This window comes from Pseudonaja textilis, chromosome 3 (genome assembly GCF_049901715.1).
Source record: "Pseudonaja textilis isolate UNSWEBS1 chromosome 3, rPseTex1.2, whole genome shotgun sequence".
Taxonomy (NCBI): Eukaryota; Metazoa; Chordata; class Lepidosauria; order Squamata; family Elapidae; genus Pseudonaja; species Pseudonaja textilis.
In genome coordinates, this window is record NC_141992.1 from 96,983,845 (window position 1) to 97,003,581 (window position 19,737).

Below are 19,737 nucleotides of genomic sequence, written 5' to 3' on the forward strand. Positions count from 1 at the left end.
ATAAGATAAATAATTCTATATATTGTTAAGTAGAACTATCCAGAACTGGGCAGTAAAATTTGAATGACCACAAGATAGCAAAGTTGTTTGCAACTTTGATCTGATAACCCCAATATACTGTAAATGTGCATATTGAAAAATAGCCAAACAACATTTTTTTTTCTTTGCTTAATCCTTCTGTTTAACAAATACAAATTAATTTTATCTGAGATTCATGTACAGTATGTGGCAGTAGATATAAATATGCAACAAAGCTGAAAAGAGATCCCTTTTTACTTCTGCATTCTTTTCTACCTTTTGTCTTGTATGATCTTTTAGAGAGCTCATCAAGAGTCTGTAATTCAGAGTCCTCCAGTATTACTCCAAAAGAGGAGGAATAGCCAACAGACTAAGAAGGGGAAATAGACCCAAAGAAGCACAGGTAGGAGACTCCGAAAGAAATTGTAGTTTTTATGCCACAAATAATAGATGAAGTTCATTGTTTTTGAAGTAATCTGGACAATTGGCATAATTTATGGAATTTATATAAAATAACAGCATCCATATAATTCTATAATTATGGCAGGTTTGCACAAGTAATATAAATGACATGAATCACAGCAAATCGCATGTGATTCATGCCATTTAACTGTTATTAACTGTTATTCAATTGTAATGGAAACCCCCTTCCCCCTATTATTCCACAAAACCAAGCTTTTTTTTTTTTTTTTTACTGTTATCTCATCTTTATCTCATCCCTTTCATCTATGCTTGTAAGAATATTAAATGATTACTGCCACACGTAGCTTGTCTAGAGCAGTATCTATGGAGCTCAAGGGTAATATCTGCATTTGAATCTACTGTATATCTGTATGTGTATCTATACCTACATCCACACCCATACCTATCTATCTGATTTGATATACATCTTACTTGATATACACAGATAGTCCTTAACTTACAACAATTCATTTAGTGACCATTTCAAAGTTACAACGGCACTGAAAAAAGTGACTTATGATTGTTTTTCACATTTACAACCATTATTGCATCCCTGTGATTATGTGATCAAAATTCTGATGCTTGGAATCTGACTCATGTTTATGATGGATGCAATGTCAGGGTAATGTGACAACCTTTGGTGACAAGCAAAATTCATGAAGCCAGATTCACTTAACAACCATGTTATTAACTTAACAACTGAAGTGATTCATCTAACATCTGTGGCAAGAAAGGTGATACAATGAGGCAAAATTCACTTAACAAGTGTCTGTAAACATAATGTTTACACTCAACTGTGATTGAGGACTATCTGTGTCTTATTTTAGAAGAATGTTAAAAAATAGCTAAAAAGAATAGCAAAAGAAAATTATGTTTTCTGACATTTATTCAGCCGATACACAAAACAAGCAGAGTACAGTATTTAAAAGAGGAATGTCACACAGCTGAAGGTAGGACAACGACAATGAATGCAGACTAATCAAGGAGAGAACTAACTTAGAACTAAGGTCACCATACTACAAAAAAAGATGTTGAGACTTTGGAAGAAGTTCAGAGAAGAGCAACAAAGATGATCAAAGGCCTGGAGACTAAAACTTATGCTGCAGGATTTGGCTAGTCTAAAGAAAAGAAGAATTAAGGGTGACATGACAGCGGTATTTCAATATTGGAGGGGCTGCCACAAAGAAGAGGGGTCAAATTATTCTCCAAAGCACCCAGAGGGCAAGATGAGTAACAATGGTTGAAAACTGATCAGAGAGAGAAGCAAGCTGGAATTATGGAGAAATATCCTCACAGTGAGGACAATTAACCAGTGGTACAGCTTGCCTCTAGAAATTGTGGGCGCTCCATCACTGGAGGTTTTTAAGAAGATTCTAGTCAGTCACTTATCTGAAATAGTATAGGTTCTCCTGATTGAGCAGGGGGCTGGACTAGAAGACCTCCAAGGTCCCTTCCAGTCCATTCCTTCTAAGGAGAAATATCCTGACAATGAGAACAATTAATCAGTGGAATGACTTGCCTCCAGAAATTTTGGGTGCACCAACCTTGGAGGTTTTTAAGAAGAGATTGGAAACCATTTGTCTGAAATGGTATAGGGTTTCCTTCTTGAGCAGGTGGTTGGACTAGAAGACCTTCAAGATCCCTTCCAACTCTGTTATTCTATTAATTCTGTCTATTAGGGTAAAAATATTCTATAAAGGAAATATCCCATTCTCCTGGGCTTTAGCTTCATTTCTTTCAGGTTTCTATAATGGACTTCACTTTGGCTTCTCTTAATTGTCAGCTACTTTTTACTTTAATAATAGTTTGTATAAGCCAATCATTCCTAGATAATCTGAATGTGTAAAAATGCTATTAGCCATCATTCCAATAATAATCAATATAGATCATTACAATTTGCTAAATGTTTATAAGGATGTAGCAATCACGTAAAAGAAGAAAAGATAGGCACACACCCACTTATTTCCTTGGGGCGGCACCATCAAGAACAGAATCAGATGACCTACCTTTTCAGGTCCATGTCAGCCACCGGTTCCTTTTCAGCAATTGTCTCCTTTTCCTCTCCATTTTCCTTATGATCCCCATTCTGCTCTCCTTTTGCTGGCGTGACTCCTTCTGGGCCATTCTCTTGGCTAACTGTTCTATTCTCCTTCGGTTCAGTCCTCACCCTGCGGTGTCGGCTACGTCTCTGACTCTGCCGGAGCCGAGCCCTGTCCTCAAAGCTTACGCTTCCTTTGCTTTCCTGGTCATTGATATCACAATTCCCATGAAATGATTTGTGATGCCACTCTTCCCATTCCCTCTTGGCCTGAGGAGATGGACTTCTCTGGTCATCCCGGATGCTAGGGCAGGGTTTGGACCCTGCGAGTTTTTGCTCCAGACTTTCTCCGTTTGTCTGCTCTGGCCTACCCCCTTGATCACCCCCAATCTTTTCCAGGCCAGAGTTTTCCAGTAACTTCCTTTTCCGAAAAATACTGGCATTTGGATTGAGCAGAGGGGGGTCATCTTTGTTGATGCCCTCTTGACTGGACATCTGCATATGTCGGCGGAGCCGGCTAGTCCGCTGTTCCCACACAGACATGTGATGTCTCCTTCTCCTCTCCCTCCTGGGAAAGGAAAACAAATGGGTTCAATTCATCTGTGCCCTGTCAGAAACATAAGAACACATACCAGTACATACAGCATGCAACTAGGACCATACACAATAACATATTGGGGCTTGATTCTCTGTTCCCCTGAATTTCATGAATGCACAGCAAAATCACAGTCCAAAATCACAATCCAGGATAATAAGAGAATCAAGTCCACTTGCATGACATGAACAAATCATTAGAAGGCATTTCATTCCACATTCACTGGACACATGGCAATAAGCCTGAGCAACAGGACAATGAGGTCAAAGACTGAGCACATTCACAAGACTGTCTTTGTGAAAGCACCCACCAGATCACTTAAACATATGGCATCAGTCTGCATGTACTGCAATTTTAATAAACTTACAGTACAGTAAAAGAAGTAAGTGTTCATCAACAAGCAGGAGTATGGTAAAAGGTGACTTAAAGTATTGCATGCAAGCACAAGGGCTACTCAAGACTGGCCCATTTCCTTTAGGACTCTGAAAGGGTGGTGATCAGTCAACAGCCTAAAGAGGGAAGATGGACCCAAAGAAGTACATGCAGAGGGCTCAGGAAGAAGTAGCAGTAGGGGAGGCATGCGGTACCAAGTCCCATTCAGCTCAGTGCCAGGGTGAAGCAAATGCATCCAGGCTGATCCAGTGCCCCACCAACCCCATATTTAGAGCCTGGCAGTGCTTAGGTTCTCCTCTCCATTCTTGGATTCAGTCTGTTACCTGAGGCTGCGGCCCATAACCCACTGTTTTGAAACTAAGTCCTCTTGGCACATATACAGGATTGGATAACTAAGAAAGCTGCTCTTCTCACTTGCTAGGGACATTGTCTGTTAACATACAACATTTCTACCTTTTGTCTCACCAAACCTGTATCTCATATAATCTAACAGTTTTCAGGAGCAACTGCAAATTGTAGGTGCTGCTGGGCAAGTGTTTGTCTGTGGCATTGAATGTTCCAAGGGGTTTTTGCTGATCTTATAAACTTGTATACCATAACTTTACAGACAGACATATGGACACAGGAATAAAAAGACACATGTCTGACATACTGGTAAGCAAACACACAATACACCGACATACATACAGTCACACGTGAACAATTTGAATACACATTCAATTTAATGGATTGTTTGCACACACACAACAGTGTAGTTGCTACAATACAGCTTAAGTTGGTTCACAGACCTGTTTCATACACAGAAGCATACTCTGCAAACTAACACAAAACATACTCTCATACTTGTATAATAAATATAGATTATAGACCCACGCTAATTTACAGCTGTTCAGACTATACACGCATAAACACTACTGGATTGAAACATCCATCCATACTTACAACATAAACATGAAACAACACATACTTGGACTCAATAGCAGGAGTCTATCACATACACACATGTAACCTCTCACAACAAGCAATCACATGCACACATACAGATTACTGGTTCGTGGTTCCCACATCGACATGTGGTGTCTCCTCCTTCTGTCTCTTCTGGGGAAGGAAAATGAATGCATTCAGTCCACTGCAAGGTCACTGATGGTCCCAGCACTCAGAATCCCATATAATGCACAAGCAGAAAACCAAAGAACTCTTAACACTTGTTTATAAATTCACTTCTGGTGAAATGAGTGGCTATATAAATTTGTTAAACAAACAAACAAACAAAGATCAATCCTAAACTATTACTTTCATAGTGAACATTAAAGACAAGTCAATGTCTGTGAGTTTGGAATACATATTTTTCACAGCCAGGAAGGTCATTTGTATACAAAAAAATGTAATAGATATTTGTTCTGCACTAGACTGAAAGTGTTGGATAGGCAGCAAAAGGTCAAAACTTTGTGGGAAGCTAGACTGTGTTTTTCCCTCCTGAAGCAGGGATGTGTTGTTTTTAGTGTGTGGTGTCTTGTTTTATTTTATGTTTTTAATTCCTTGAATTCTTAATTATATTTTGTAAGCCACCCAGAGTCCATTCGAGTGGATGACTCTATTAAATCTAATAAATAATAAAACAACATGTCAACATTTGGTGCTGAGATAGTAATTGTACAAAGATTTTTGCTTCAAACTGCAGAGATCTGAGGTCAGTTTCTGGCATTGCATTTAGGACTATCAGTATATTAGGCAGAGATACATCATGAAAGTAATGATGCCCTTAAGTCAAGTTTACCTCCTGGTGAATTTTCTTGGCAATAAAATAGAACTGATGTCATTGCTTTTTCTGGGTTGTTTGATCAGCCTCCATTATAGCCAACAGCTAACTAGGGGTTGCTATTTGTTGAAGCTTTTTGTTATATAATAATTATTTAAATATTTCATCAGATTCACCTATCAAATGGTAAGTCACATCTGCATCTTATAGTAAGTTACATCTGTATCTTGAACACACAGAAAATGCTTTTTTGATACTTTGCCAACACTTTATAAAGCATATTCAATCAATGGCACTGTACTGTTTTGCATCTTTTATTTATTTCCACTTGTTGCCACTTGCTAATATGAGCTCCTACAGAAGAAATAACTGTATTATTTCATCTTGAAAATAAGCAACTGATTCTGGGCAATGGGAATTTTACAGTGTTGAGTGATTTTCATCAACTTAAAAAAAACATAGTCAAAAAAAGATAGATTGTACTTCTTTTGAACTTCCTCTAAAATGTAGTTACAGGGGAGTATTAGGGCATATTGTGAATATTGAATCTTCAGCAGAACCTTCAGCTGTGTGCACAATCAAATGCAGGAGTTGTCTAATAGAAAAGCTGAAGTAAAAAATGGAAATAAAAATATATTTAGGACCATTTTTTACATCATGAAAGTTACATCTCAGTTGGTCTCCATCCCACATAATTTGAGAGCAGTATAACATAAATAGAAAAGTACAACCTCTGAATCAACATTCTTCTTTCTAGTCTGTGTCATGCCTTCCACATGTCTTTTATATTCTTAAAATATTGCAGAAACATGAAAAATGGAAAGCAGGGGCAGGAATCCTAATAGTTTTATGAATTAAAAATAACTCTTAAACATGCAAATAAAAACCCAGGAAGAGTCATCTGCTAGAAATTATTGATGAATTGTGGATATACTACAGTATATTTGTGTCTGTTTTGGGATAATACTTTAAATAAAATGGAACATAGTTTTGTATACAATTCTCTGTATTTATACTAGCTGTAAAATTATTGGGAAATGATTTAAAATTAAATAATTAAAGCAATAGAAAGAATATTAATCATATATTAATCAATGAATAATGTATTGATAAATGAATGCCAGTGCTCATATCACTAGCACGTACTGTCAGTAATTATATAATACTTTGGCATTGTGAAGCAAGAAAGACCAGATCCACACATTAAGATTCAATTAAACTGATTTATTGTTAAAAACCTTTGCTCAGGAATCTTCTTAATTAATGGTCATCACTGCTTAGAGATAGATAAGGGTCAATGACACTCAAGGGGGTTGGACTTTGTTATTTTGTGTCAACATTGGGATTCTAGGTTTTCCACTGCACTTCAGGTTCTGTCATCCCTTCTCCTGCAGATATAAAGGTAACTTGTAGCTTTATGTCATGTCTTTCTGTGAATGAATGTGCATGGAAAATGGAATGTGTAAGGCCCACTCAAAGCAGGTGACAGGGCCAGAAAGGTTTGTTCAAGATCTTCTCCATTGACATAGTATGTAGAAAATAAGAATTGGTTCAAAGGAGGTCCACCCAGATGTTTCATCCAAAATTGCTCCAGAAAAAAAGAGTTCTCATGGGAATAGAATGAGACTGAGGTGGAAAAGGCCCAGGAGTTATGAGAAAAAGGCCAAGGTAGAAAAATTGAATTCTAATGGACTAGTTAAATCTTGTTGGGAAATATAAAAATATACAGGAATTGTAGCTTAATGGAGAAATTATACAGAGGTATTTGGATCTTCTCAGGACAAATTTCTCAGCTGAAATCAATTTTTTAACTCTGTGTGCCGCCAAGAATCACAGAGGTGAGATGGATGGCTATATATGTTTACTAAATAAATAAATACATTCTGGATGCTCAATATATGTAGCTTAAGATATATGTATATGTCCATGCGTATATGTGATGCATTTATACCTAGCATAGATCACACATGTGAAGGATATGAGGAATATATAAATCTTAGTTACTTCAGTAACTATTAATTGTCTGAAAAATAAGCCATAAGGTTTATAAAATCAACTAATCCCACATTTACACATACTAACTGTTCTGTTTGTATCATATACAAACCACTCTCACACACAGAACCATTCTACACACAGAGTACATATTTTCCTCACTTTCTTTCAGCAGAAATGGAAGGAAGGAAGGAAGGAAGGAAGGAAGGAAGGAAGGAAGGAAGGATGGAAGGAAGGAAGGAAGGAGGAAGAAGTAGTAGTACTGGGTAGGGAAGTTCAGTGCATTAAAATAGAATGGACTTCTTAGAGCAAGCAATTTCCACTCATTCATTTCTTTTCATAGACCTTCTATTCTTTTCAGTATGTATAATAGAATGTTAACAAATACTACTCTACTTCAGAGAAAATTATCTAGGGGAAAATAACTTCCCCTTGGAGAAATTAGATACTGTATTTACTTTTAAAGTTCTGAAACATGGGTGTCTTCTACAACATGTGACTAAATTACTTGATGGACAACATGCCCACATCGATGTATAATCAGGATGTAAGATCATCCCCAGAGATTCTGTTTTCTGCCCCAAATTAAGGTTGGTCTGATTGATCTGAAAGTGTGGCTTTACATGGAGCAAACTGTTAAGTATGAGGTAACAAAGGGCATAAATTACACTGTTTCCTGGTTTGGGAAAGGCTGCAATTCTGCTTTGGTAAAGTTGGGGGAATATCCTCCTGGCCAGGAAGTCCATCAATTGTATCAGCTGGAGTCACAAATGCATTTCTGCTTGCTGAGCTACAGTGTCCTCTCCTGCATCAGGAGGTAAAGATGAAGGAAGCTTGGACTCCAAGAGCTTCTGGGATTCATCCTAAGCCTGTTCCATCCTATTCAGACCCTAACATTTCTGAACATTGGAACAACATTTCCACCACTTCCACTGTTCAGTTTGGAGTGTGTTCTTAATGATTTCACCCCTTATTGGCAAATGTGCTCTCCCAACAGTTTTATGTAGATAATAAAAACAATGAGGGAGAAGTGAGTCTTCGTGTACCCTACAAGACACTGCCAGTGTGCAGGTCTTTATTCCCTTTTCTCTCTTTCAGCTAGAATCTACTACTCAGGGAGGAAGAGAAACCCTGTAAAACAATATCTCTGCCAAGCCTTACAGGTGGTCCAAAAAGGTACCTTCATGGTTGAAGATATCAGATTCTGCTACTGGACAAAGAGGGGTACATTACCTCCATCTAAGCCTACTGCAGGTCATCCATAAGACTGACCAATATAGCTTCTGTCTGTTTCCAACAATTGAATCCACACTGGAATGGATCCAGATAATCCATCCATCTGAAGCTCATCTACCTTCTCAACAACTTTCTTTGAAAAAAGAAGGAGGGAATCTGGCAATAGTTTTCTAAGTTACTAATAGCATTACTGGTATTATTGAAAACCATGAGAAATTTGGTAGATGTTACTGTTGCTTGATAGGAAGAATAAGACCTTCTCTTTTGTTCTGCATTTTTCTAGCACTTGAATACAGACTTCATTGGTGTAAGCATTTATAAAAACCTGCTGAAAATAGTAATGTAAACAGCTTCAGCAGTTTTGATTGACGGGGCTGAAAAAGGTTGAATTGTTGAACCATCAACTTCAAATAGCTGGAAATATTCTTTTCATCCTTGTGGGGACTTCTAAAAAGTAAAGTTTAATTGCCTTCATGAATAAGAAACTATTTACTATAAAGTCAAACCACTGATTCATCTAGCCTAGCAATAACTCTACTGCCACATGGTTTTTCTGCTAGAAACTTCTAAAGATTATCCTTGGAAGCTTCCATATGCCAAGCAAAAGGTGTACTCTATTTTCTATTTTCTATCAGTCTCACAGATTATGTTCTACTCTTTCTTTCTGAGAGTTATGACTGTAGCAAGTTTGGGGATTGAAAATAATGTGGCCCATGATGAATGAGACCGGCAACTCACTCTATAGCAGGCATGTTGGGAGCAGACATTGGACTGACTTCTTTGGCTTTCTGCAGGGCATGTTTTTGATTGAAAGCCTCTTCTTCCTCCTGCTCATCCTAAAGAAAAGGCAAAGGCACTGGTTAAATGGAAGAAAAGGTCATACACTTTGAATGAATAACTTACAGAATTATCTCAAGTTGCAACCGTGAGGTTTGCACTACCATTTTAAATCTGTTTGAGATCATGGGTGAGAATGATACATGGGCGTCGGTTACCTCTGTACATAAACATTCCTACTAGAAAACCATTTATTGAGATTTCTGCAAGACTTCAAAGATCTATAAAACAAGTATCCAATCTACAGGTAGTCCTCAGTGACTTTTCAATCTAGCAATGGTGCAGAACGAGTGGTACTTATGATTGTTCCAGCCATCACAATGTCCCTGCAGTCACGTGATTGTGACCTGAGCCCTTAGCATCCAGGTCACAGTTAAGACATTGAAGCATTCCACAATCGTGTATTCATCATTGGTGATCTTCTTTGCCAGTTTCCATAAAGCAGATTCAATGAGGAAGCCAGGAGGACATTGCAAAAGGCAATCATGGGATGTTCTTGCTTAATAGTGATTTGCCTACTGAAGGCAACCAGAACTGTCAAAATTGCTGTTGTTAAGCAGAATAGTTGTGTGATACTTTGCTTTATGATCACGTTGCTTAGCAATGGCCGTTTGAGTCCCAACTGGACAATATATCTGTAAAATTACCATCACTGCTGTTATTCATTTTTACCCTTGCATCCATTTTTCCTGCAGTCAACTCAGAATATCTTAATATTGCTACCCAAGCCAAAAAATCAAAATGTGCATCATCAAGACTGGTCAAAGACTATAATAAAGATATGTGATCTGATTTGATTTGAATATACATATAAAACAATGCTTTTTCCATTCAGTTGATTCAAAATTACAATCTGTCTCCTAGCTTAGTGAATCATAGAGTTGCCTCAAACAGTGAAATGAGAGAGAGGTAAATAAATTTAATAACAAAAGTAGCAAAAATAGCTGAAATGAAGATTTCCCTGTAAAATGCAGTGAGACTTTTCAGGAAGTGGAAAATGGCCTTGAATATAAACAAGTGATGCCCTTGTATGTGGATTTTATCTACGAAATTTCTATATTTAATAACAATAAAACTATATTCTGCTCATCCTCCAAACTCTTCAAAGTAGCTTGCATGTATTTTTCAGATGATGTCTTATGTAGGAGCCATTCCAAGCCAGATTTTGGGCAATACAGAAGACTGTGACATTGTACCATGAACCCAAGAACGGAAATGCTATATTTACAACTCATTTCCAATGTACACCAATTTAAATCACTTAATGATAGAATCATAGGACTGGAAGAAACTTTGGAACTCTTCTAGTCCAATTCCCTGCCCAAGGCAGATCTTATTGCATCCCAGGCAAATGGAGAACCAATCTTCTTTGGAAAATGTTTACTTTATACTTTTTTTTTCTTTTCTACTTTTAAATATTCACTTATTCTTTTTAAAGACTTTGGTGGAGTATAAATTTGAATAATAAACAGGGATGATAAATAATATTTTAATGAATTACTTATATAAAACATTGCAAGCCTTTTCCACTTAGAGATGCATATTTATCTGACCCCAGAGACAAATTAAAAAAAATAGATTATTATGTTCGGTGTCATTCCTATTGACTGTGTCAGACATTTGTCTGGAACAGAGGGTCTGCTTAACATCCATATAGTACAAATGATTAATGCAGCTGGACCAGAAATTAGAGTTATGACACGGTCGATTTCTATTTCTACCAAAACACCATTATGAAAGCAGCAGTGGTCACAGTTTCTTAACTGACTCACTGCATATTTTCTGATAACATGGGTCATAAGCACACAATTTCTAGTGAAACTCATCTAGGCATGATTCCAATTTACAACTGTAATTTAATAATTGCACAAGTATCAACAGGAAAACTGGAGAAAAATGAGTGAGATTTGTGATACTGAGCTATTAATGAGATAACAGTAACAATCTCTGATGGCTGAAATGAGAGCATAATTGTATCTGTAAACTAAGTAATCTGAATAGGAAGGATGTAAGTCTAGCTGAAATGAAAAGAGGTTTTGCCTATTTGTGGAAGAAACTGGCAAAAGCTTTTCAAATAAAATCAATGGGGAAAATAATGGGACTTTAAGAAAGTGAGAAGGCAGATTCTAAGGATATGGTCTCATTTGTGATGGGTACCTGTGCTTTACAAGTTAAAAACATTTTCGTTGCCAATCTAATTGCCATTGCTTACTCTCTTTTTTTGCTCGCCTCTTTATTGTGCAATTCTCTTCTTTTATTTAATTTGATTATTTTTACTGTTTTGAAAACTATTAAGATGACATCTACTACAGAAGGATGAAAAGTCAGGAGAAGTGAAGCCTTCTCTCTCTTCTAAAAAAAGGGGTCAATTTATTTTCCAAAGCACCTGAAGACAGGGCAACGGATGGATATTAATCAAGGAGAGAACTAACCTAGAACTAAGGAGAAATTTCCTGACAGTTGGAACAGTTAATCAATGGCTCCAGAAGTTGTGGGTGCTCCAACATTGGAAGTTCTAAAGAAAAGATTGGACAACCACTTATCAGGAATGGTATAGGGTGTTCTGTATGAGCAGGAGATTGAACTTGAAGACTTGAAGACCTTCAAGGTCCTTTCCAACTCTGTTATTCTGTAATTCTGTTATTCTTAAAGCCATTATTACTAAACTCCAGCTTCTAAATTCCAAACATGCTTGAGCAGAATAGGACTCCTTAATACTGATAAAAAGCTCCTTGCTTTGGCTGAAAAAGATCGTTTCATATTAATGCTATACATGCCAAGATTAAGGTCTTGATATTCTGTCTCCTTAAAATTTAAGTTTGATAAATCAAGCTTGAAACTATATCAAAATGATACAATCATGATTAAGAACACATTGACTTCTATATTATTAAGATACAGTAGATTGTAAATGCTACAACATTTTATTACCTTTGTCAGTTCCTGTGCATTGGCTAGGTTGTCCACAGCGATGGCCAAGAATACATTAAGTAGGGTATCTAGAATAGTTGAGGGGTGAATGAAACTTCACATTAAAGCAGCTAGATGGAAATAATGCAGTATCAACCTGCCATGTAGACATTTACTAATTATTCAAGTAGGAAGGGTTGTAGCTTTCTCAACAATGTCTAAACAATAATTTGGGGGAGGGGGGGAGAGAAAATAGAACATGGACAGAAATTTCAATTTAAAAAATGGCCTAAGGAAAAAGAGTGATGTCCCACTGATTTTTTAAGCCCACAGGTACAAAGATGAACATGCCATCTTTTTACCTTCCAAACCCTGTGAAACAGCCTAAAACTACTTGCATGTGTTCTCACTGTGACAACCTTGAAACTTGAAGAACATCCTGCAAGTTCCTTGGCCAATAAAAGGGTACAAAAAGGTAATCCAACAGTGTCCCACTTCTCCATCCAAGTACTGAGTATAGTGCTTTTTAAAAGAAGAGGGGTTAAGCAACATGCTGACCTATCAAAACCAACTGTGAGGCACTAGTTTGATGTATAGTAACTTAATTTCTTAAGGAGAGTAGGGAGAGTCTAGGAGCCAAGGAGCAGGACTCCCAAGTTGCATGGAGCACTAATACTTCAACTATAAAAACTATCGAGTACTGAAATAGGAAGTCTGCTGAATGGAAATGATAGTGTGGGAACACAGTGGCATAGAATCAGTTCAGGACTGGTAAATGTTAAGTGTGGAGATACCCTAATGATGAGTCTTACATATGCTCCCATTACTACTTTTCACGGTCAAATGTTATAACTTATATTTCAAAACAATACATTAAAAAGGATACAGTTCCCAAACAATGTGAGGATTATGAAGTAGATGGATGACCACATTCCTGAGCTGACACCACCTTGAGAGCGAATTCCATTGTACATCACTTCATTCCAATCTTCACCTGTTAATATCTAAACAAACAGTTGATTTGATTTCTATCCCACCTCTCCTCCTAAATTCGAGGGAGCTTTCAGAGGGATCTCCCTTCATTTTATTTCATAACACCTTTCAAGGTAGGACAGGCCAAAAGAGAGTGAAACACATGTAGTTAATTGTATTGGCTAAGGACTCCCATGTGTTAGTTCAATTCCTTCTGCAGAAATGCTACTGTTCCAGGCATCGGCAGATTACTAATACTAAATTATAAACACACAAAAAAATTATTCCTTTTCCCCCCAATTCTAGTGAAGAGGTCATTTTTTAAAAATTTAACCACCGCTATCTTATAATTAATAAGTTGTTATAGTTATAGTTATTTATAATATAAAAATACAAGTGGAAACTTTGACATTAAGAACACCTCAGAACTCAAATCTTCATTTCATTTCATTTCTGTGTTGCTCATTCCCAGACTTTGTATAAATAGGAAAAGGCTAGGACAGAGTAGTGATGGGGAGTGGAAGGTTAAAGAAATCAATTGGTGAATTGTTATTAAGGAATGGAGAATTGTTCTGGGCGGGGTCTGGTAACAGATGGCTCTGACAATAACTTGAAGAACTTACATATGATTAGGTATGTTGACACATTAGAATGTTAAAAGAAATGAGCAATAAAAAGTTTAAAAACATTTTGTGATGAGAAATAATTCATTAAGCTTCTTAGTTGTTCTTTTTTATTGTATGATGATCTGTAGTTTTAATTGTGCATATAAGCATAAAGTGGAGTATAGATCTCATAATTTAAAAAATTAAAATATTTTTAAGTTTTCAGCTGGTCTGATCAAATGATTTCAATTACAATTGTTTACATGTGAATTCCAGTTCTTGCCCTTACAATTCAAATTTATTTAACTTCTAAATCATGTGGGCATTCGTATTAAATTGCTGTTGTAAAGGCTAATTTTATATTTAAAAAATGTTATCTTTGCCTGACAGAAAGACAATGAAACACAAAAAGGAATTGAACCCAATTGTGGGAGTTGTATTTGAGTCCTATGCAATTAACTTAAAGTCCATACTGCTTTTGTACCCACTCAGTACTGATTGATTGTTGAACTAATTTGATTTCTAAGACATCACAATCAAATGATTCTCCATGTTGCACAAAGATAATTACAGAATGTATAAACATACGGTATCTAAAATATAATAAAACAACAATTACAAAGAATATGATAAAACATATTATGTTGCTCTTTCAATAAATTAAATTTTAAAAGCCCTCTGGAACAGCTCTATTTTGACTTGCTTCCAGAAGGACAATAACATTGGAATTGATGTAGCTTTTTAATATAGTTTTTTTTTAGGGAAGTGTTCCATAATTGAGGGTCTTTTATTGTAATAATTGTAAGCCACCACCTATAGTCAGCTCAGTGAGGTGGATAGCAAAGAAGTTTAATAATAAAGAAATATTTCCTACTAGCCTCATCCTTCCAAATTCACAGTTGCGAGAAACTACAAATAATTTTTCTGGAGATGTTCTTATAGGGAGTATTGGTTTTAGTTGGAGTAGGTAGTCTTTAAAAATACATTGGTTTAAAGGTACAAATATATATGGCTTTATAGGTTAAAATCTCAACTTTTAATTGCACCCAATGTGAGGCTTGTATCTTGCTCCCTCTTATTTAAATATTTTCTCACCAATTGACCTAGTTCACACATCTTACTAAACAATAATGTGATTTGATATTAGCTTTGCAGAGCATGTGATCTGCAGCTAGGCATTACGGATTGTTCAACAACCACAATTAAACAAGCCTTAAATTAGCTTGATCTGTAAACCAGACCACAATATTTTATTTCATCCTTCAAAGTAAAATTTATTTATTGTTTTTCAAGCTGACTGATGGACTCTATACTTGGATCCTTTGTTCAAACATTAATATCTGTTAACTGACACTCAACTGTTCTCATTATTTTGCATTTGGAAAGGTGGGATGATAGCTTGGTTCTAGAGAGAAATTTATGTTTTCTCCAAAATGAGTTTTTGATGACATAGTTTCAGATCTCCCAGTCCTCCCCAAATGCCTTTCCATTCTTAACGGGCTCCCTTCTATAGCATCCATATTGCTTATTACCAATAAGGTTGGGGGAAATGCACAAAATCAGGATATGCAATATATTTCATTAAAATTACAGAGAGGAAGGGACAGCACTTTGACATTTAATTATTTTTAAGAGCAGTGCCTTCCTGATATATTATGCCTTCTGTGAAAATAAACTACTTAGCAAAAGCCTGTGTGTTGCATTTAATTTCTCTAATATCAGGTTGCAAAGCACGGAATTATACCTGAAAAACCGTCATGATAGCTGCAGGAAAGGTATCAAAATTTGCTGAAGGAGTGCCATCCATAAAATTAAACCTGTTTACAAAAGAAAACAAATGTCAACATTAACACTAGGACATTTTTTTTCTGATTCAGCCCACAGAATAGAGCAAAAAAGCAACCTTCTGGTCTCTTTCTGTAATTCTGTATTTCAGAAAGGTGATGGGCTTCCTTTTACTGGATTTGCTCAAATGAAAGGCAGACAGCCATTGTCTGGGATATTTTAATTTGGATTCCTGCAAGCGGCCCAATAGTCTAAATGGCCCTTGCGTGGCAGAAAAAATAGGGCAAGATAATTGAAAAGATAATTCAGGAATTATCTTCAAAGAGCAATGGAGAGAAATGGTCTGTTTTAGATATTTAATTGTATCTCCTTATCATTAAAAGCATGATCTCAGTCTTCTGCTGCTTCTCTGGATTCTAACAACTTGCCAACGTCTACAAATTTCCAAACCAGAAGTAAGAGCTATGAATCTTTCAAGCAATTTTTTTTTTAAAAGCAGATGAAAGACTATTAGAATGCTTATTTCTGTGACAGCTACTAAGTATTGTGTTTGTGCAGTAAATCTGCAAAATAGAAGAAAGGCATATCTATCTTCCAAAATCTTTCTTCAGAATCAATTTCACCAGGCCCCTATATCTTGTAGGAAACCCATAAGCTATTGCTAGGGCACTTAAGCATTAAGTAGCATTATTGGAAAATGTTGTGGCAGCTTTTTAGAATAATCTAGCATTTTGGGTGACATACGAAAGAAGCTTTCTTCGGTTATATACTTACCTGCCACCAAAAAGCTGCATCCCAAGTAGAGCAAAGACTACAATGAAGAGGAAAAGGAGGAAGAGCAGGCTGATAATAGACTTCATAGAACTCATCAGAGAGACCACCAAATTCCTCAAGGAAGCCCAATACCTGGAAAATCCAGATGTTGTTATAGTCTGCTTCCAAAAGCATCACAAAATTGTTTTATCTGGGTACAGCAGGATTTATTTGGGTAAGCAGTATTTAGCAGAATTTTGCCATAGTATCATTGCATCCTAGGGTTGGAAGAGACCTTGAAGGTGTTCTAGTCCAACTCCTTGCCCAAAGCAGGAATGTTCATGCCATTCTGAACAAATTACTGCACAGTATTTTCTTGATAACTTCTGGTGATGGAACATCCATGCTGTAGCAGGCAGGCTGCTCCATTGCTTAGTAGTTCTCACAATCAGGAAATCTCTGTGTAGTTCAAGTATCTCTCACTGTAAAGCTTCTACCCATTGGTTCTTGTCTTACTCTCAGAAGCTAGGGAGAATATATCTAATGCCTCTTCCCTGTGACACTGCTTCATGTACCAGAAAACTTCTATCATACCTGCCCTTAATCCTCTAATCTTTCAGCAAAACACAATAAGTTCCCTTAACTTCTCTTTGTAGGATTTAACATCCTAGTCCCTTACTATTTTTGTTGCTCCTCTCTGCATTTTTTTTCAAGTTCCTCGGCATCTTTTTTGGAGTATGGAGAAGTAAGAACTGTATATAGTATTCCAGATGTGGCCTGATAGGTGTGACCTTTACACCAAACTTCTATTGATGCTGCCCAAATTGTAGTGGCTTTTTTGGCAGCTGCAATACACTGCTGGAATATTCTTAACTTGTGAGGTACCAAGAGTCCCAGATCTTTCCTGCAAGTACTATTGCTCAGCCAGATACTACCAATCTTGTATGTATTCTGTAGATATGGCTTTTCTTACTTAAATGCAGAATCTTACATTTCTCAACAGTGAACAACATTTGTATGTTGTTCAAATATATGTTCATTGATCAAAGGTAAATGTTCAAATTTATCAAGATCCTTTTGAATCTTGAGCCTGCATACCCCTTCCACCCACTTTCTATCATCCACATATTTTATCAGCATGACTTCTGTCCCATCATCTAAGTCATAGATATTGAACAGTACTATGTCCAAGCATAACCTTGTGATACATTAAGGATCACATATTGGATATCCCTTGGCACCATAGTAGCATCCCTGGACACTTTAAAAGAAAGATTATCCAGCCTTGAAAAAAAAAGACACAGCGCAAAAACCTGAACATCCAATAGCTACAAACCACATCTCTACCCGACAACCACAACCACAATCCAATCCACAAAAAACCATAAATCAGACAAATAATGATATTCCAATCCTCCTCAGAGAAGCTGTTGAGCATGAACAGAAACATCCAAATGCCATCTTATTTGGTCTAGAGGACATCAATGACAATGATGACATTACAACTGTCCGAAACTTCATCAGTGATTATCAAGCATCAACCATCTCCCCTGATGAAATACTTGACATTTCCTGCATTGGCCAAGAGCTCAAAAACAGAGACAGCTCTGTGTCCCCACGCTTCTGCAGGGTCATTTGCAAAAATGAATCAAGCAAACGTAAATTCATTTATACTATAAATTCACTTGCCAAAAGCAACACCAACCATAAGAACCTCTGTTCTCGCCCTGACCTAACCATACAGCAACATGCCCACTCCCGTGTACTCCGCACTGAACTCAAAAAATGTCTAGACAATGGAGAGAAGGATCTATACATTGACTACCATGCTGAGTGTATCAAAAGTAAGTCACACAACTTGCAACTCAGCTTTAACCTTCAACCACAACCCTACCTCAACCAATCCACCATCTCCCAAGGCTAGGCATGCATGCCCCTAACTACCTCAATTCCAACTACTGCTGGCATTAAATGCAAGCTACTCAATGCAAGAAGCCTTATGAATAAAATACCTGAATTTCTCCTCTTACTAAATATGGCTAAATTCGACATTATATTTGTCTGTGAAACATGGCTCAACGCATCTCTCCCTGATTCCATTACCACAGTAAGAGACTATCATGTTTACTGATCAGATCATGAAATTCGTAGAGGTGGTGGTGCTGCTATCTTCTATAAAAAGTCCTTACATCTAAAAAAACATCCAAGTTTCCCAGGAGCTTGCTCTTCCTGAGACCATCATCTGTGAACTATCCTTAAATATCACATTTCAATTCTTACTATGTTACAGAGCACCTGATTATGACATCGAACATGTAAACAAGCTAAATTCATTACTAGCATGGGCAACATCCTGCCCACATGCTTTTATCTTTCTTGGTGACTTCAATCTACCTCATATTAACTAGACCTTAAATGAATGTACAGCTGAACCCACACATGTAACCTTCTACAATGCTGTTACAAATCTGGCACTGGAACAACTAGTAACCAACAATACTAGACTTAACAACTGCCTCAATCTCATCTTCTGCAATATTTTGAATTTAATTTATGGAATACAAACTAAAGAACCCTTTTCCAACAGTGACCACAATATGATTGACTTTTATCTCAACATACGCCCACACAAAAATCATCATAATGATGTAATCCCTTGAAAAATTATAACTTCAAAAAAAGCAACTATGATCTTATAGACAGCGATCTCTCATCCCTTGCTTGGAAATCTCTATTCACTGGATGCAATACTGTTGAAGACCATTACAACATATTTTTACTTGAGGTCAAGAGTCATCAAACTATATGTACCCAACAACTCCCAAAACAAACAAACAAAAAAACAGATTACCCATAACAATAAGGAAACTTCAATACAAAAAGAGATCACTGGCGGAAAAACAAATCTGGCCATGTTGCCAATTTCAAAAGCCGATACAAAAATTTATGCCACCAGATAAAGACTGAATGCACCAATTATCACATTAAACAAGAGGAAAACCTTCTATGCATCAGTTCCACCCACGCTTTTTACAATTTTGTAAACAAAAAACTAAAAGACTCAAGGTCCATCCCACCCCTGATAGGACCTAATGGTAAAGACTGCAACGACAACACCATTAAAGCCAATCTCTTTAACACATTCTTTGGCTCAGTATTTGTAAACAGCAATTGATCATGCCCAGTATTTTCTAGTCGAACCACAGACAACTACAATGATCTAATACATATAGATTATTTACAGAAGACAATGTTGAAAAAGCACCATGCAATCTAAAAACATCTCTATCTATTGGACGGGACAGAATATGTGCCTACTTCTTAAAAAAGCTATCCACTGCCATAGCAGAACCTCTAAGCATAATCTTTGAAAAATCTT

General features: G+C 36.7%; 1 protein-coding gene across 1 annotated transcript in view; it reads right to left on the minus strand.

Annotated features, from left to right (window-relative positions):
• Positions 1–19,737, minus strand: part of CACNA1E (calcium voltage-gated channel subunit alpha1 E) — a 346,898-nt gene that overhangs the window by 94,081 nt on the left and 233,080 nt on the right. Inside the window, exons 15-21 of the mRNA XM_087930443.1 lie at positions 16,380–16,511; positions 15,565–15,637; positions 13,130–13,247; positions 12,265–12,332; positions 9,235–9,332; positions 4,548–4,604; positions 2,487–3,086 (exon numbers count right to left, since the gene is read on the minus strand). Of these exons, the coding sequence (XP_087786569.1) occupies positions 2,487–3,086; positions 4,548–4,604; positions 9,235–9,332; positions 12,265–12,332; positions 13,130–13,247; positions 15,565–15,637; positions 16,380–16,511 (1,146 nt within the window). The remainder of the gene's footprint in view (positions 1–2,486; positions 3,087–4,547; positions 4,605–9,234; positions 9,333–12,264; positions 12,333–13,129; positions 13,248–15,564; positions 15,638–16,379; positions 16,512–19,737) is intronic.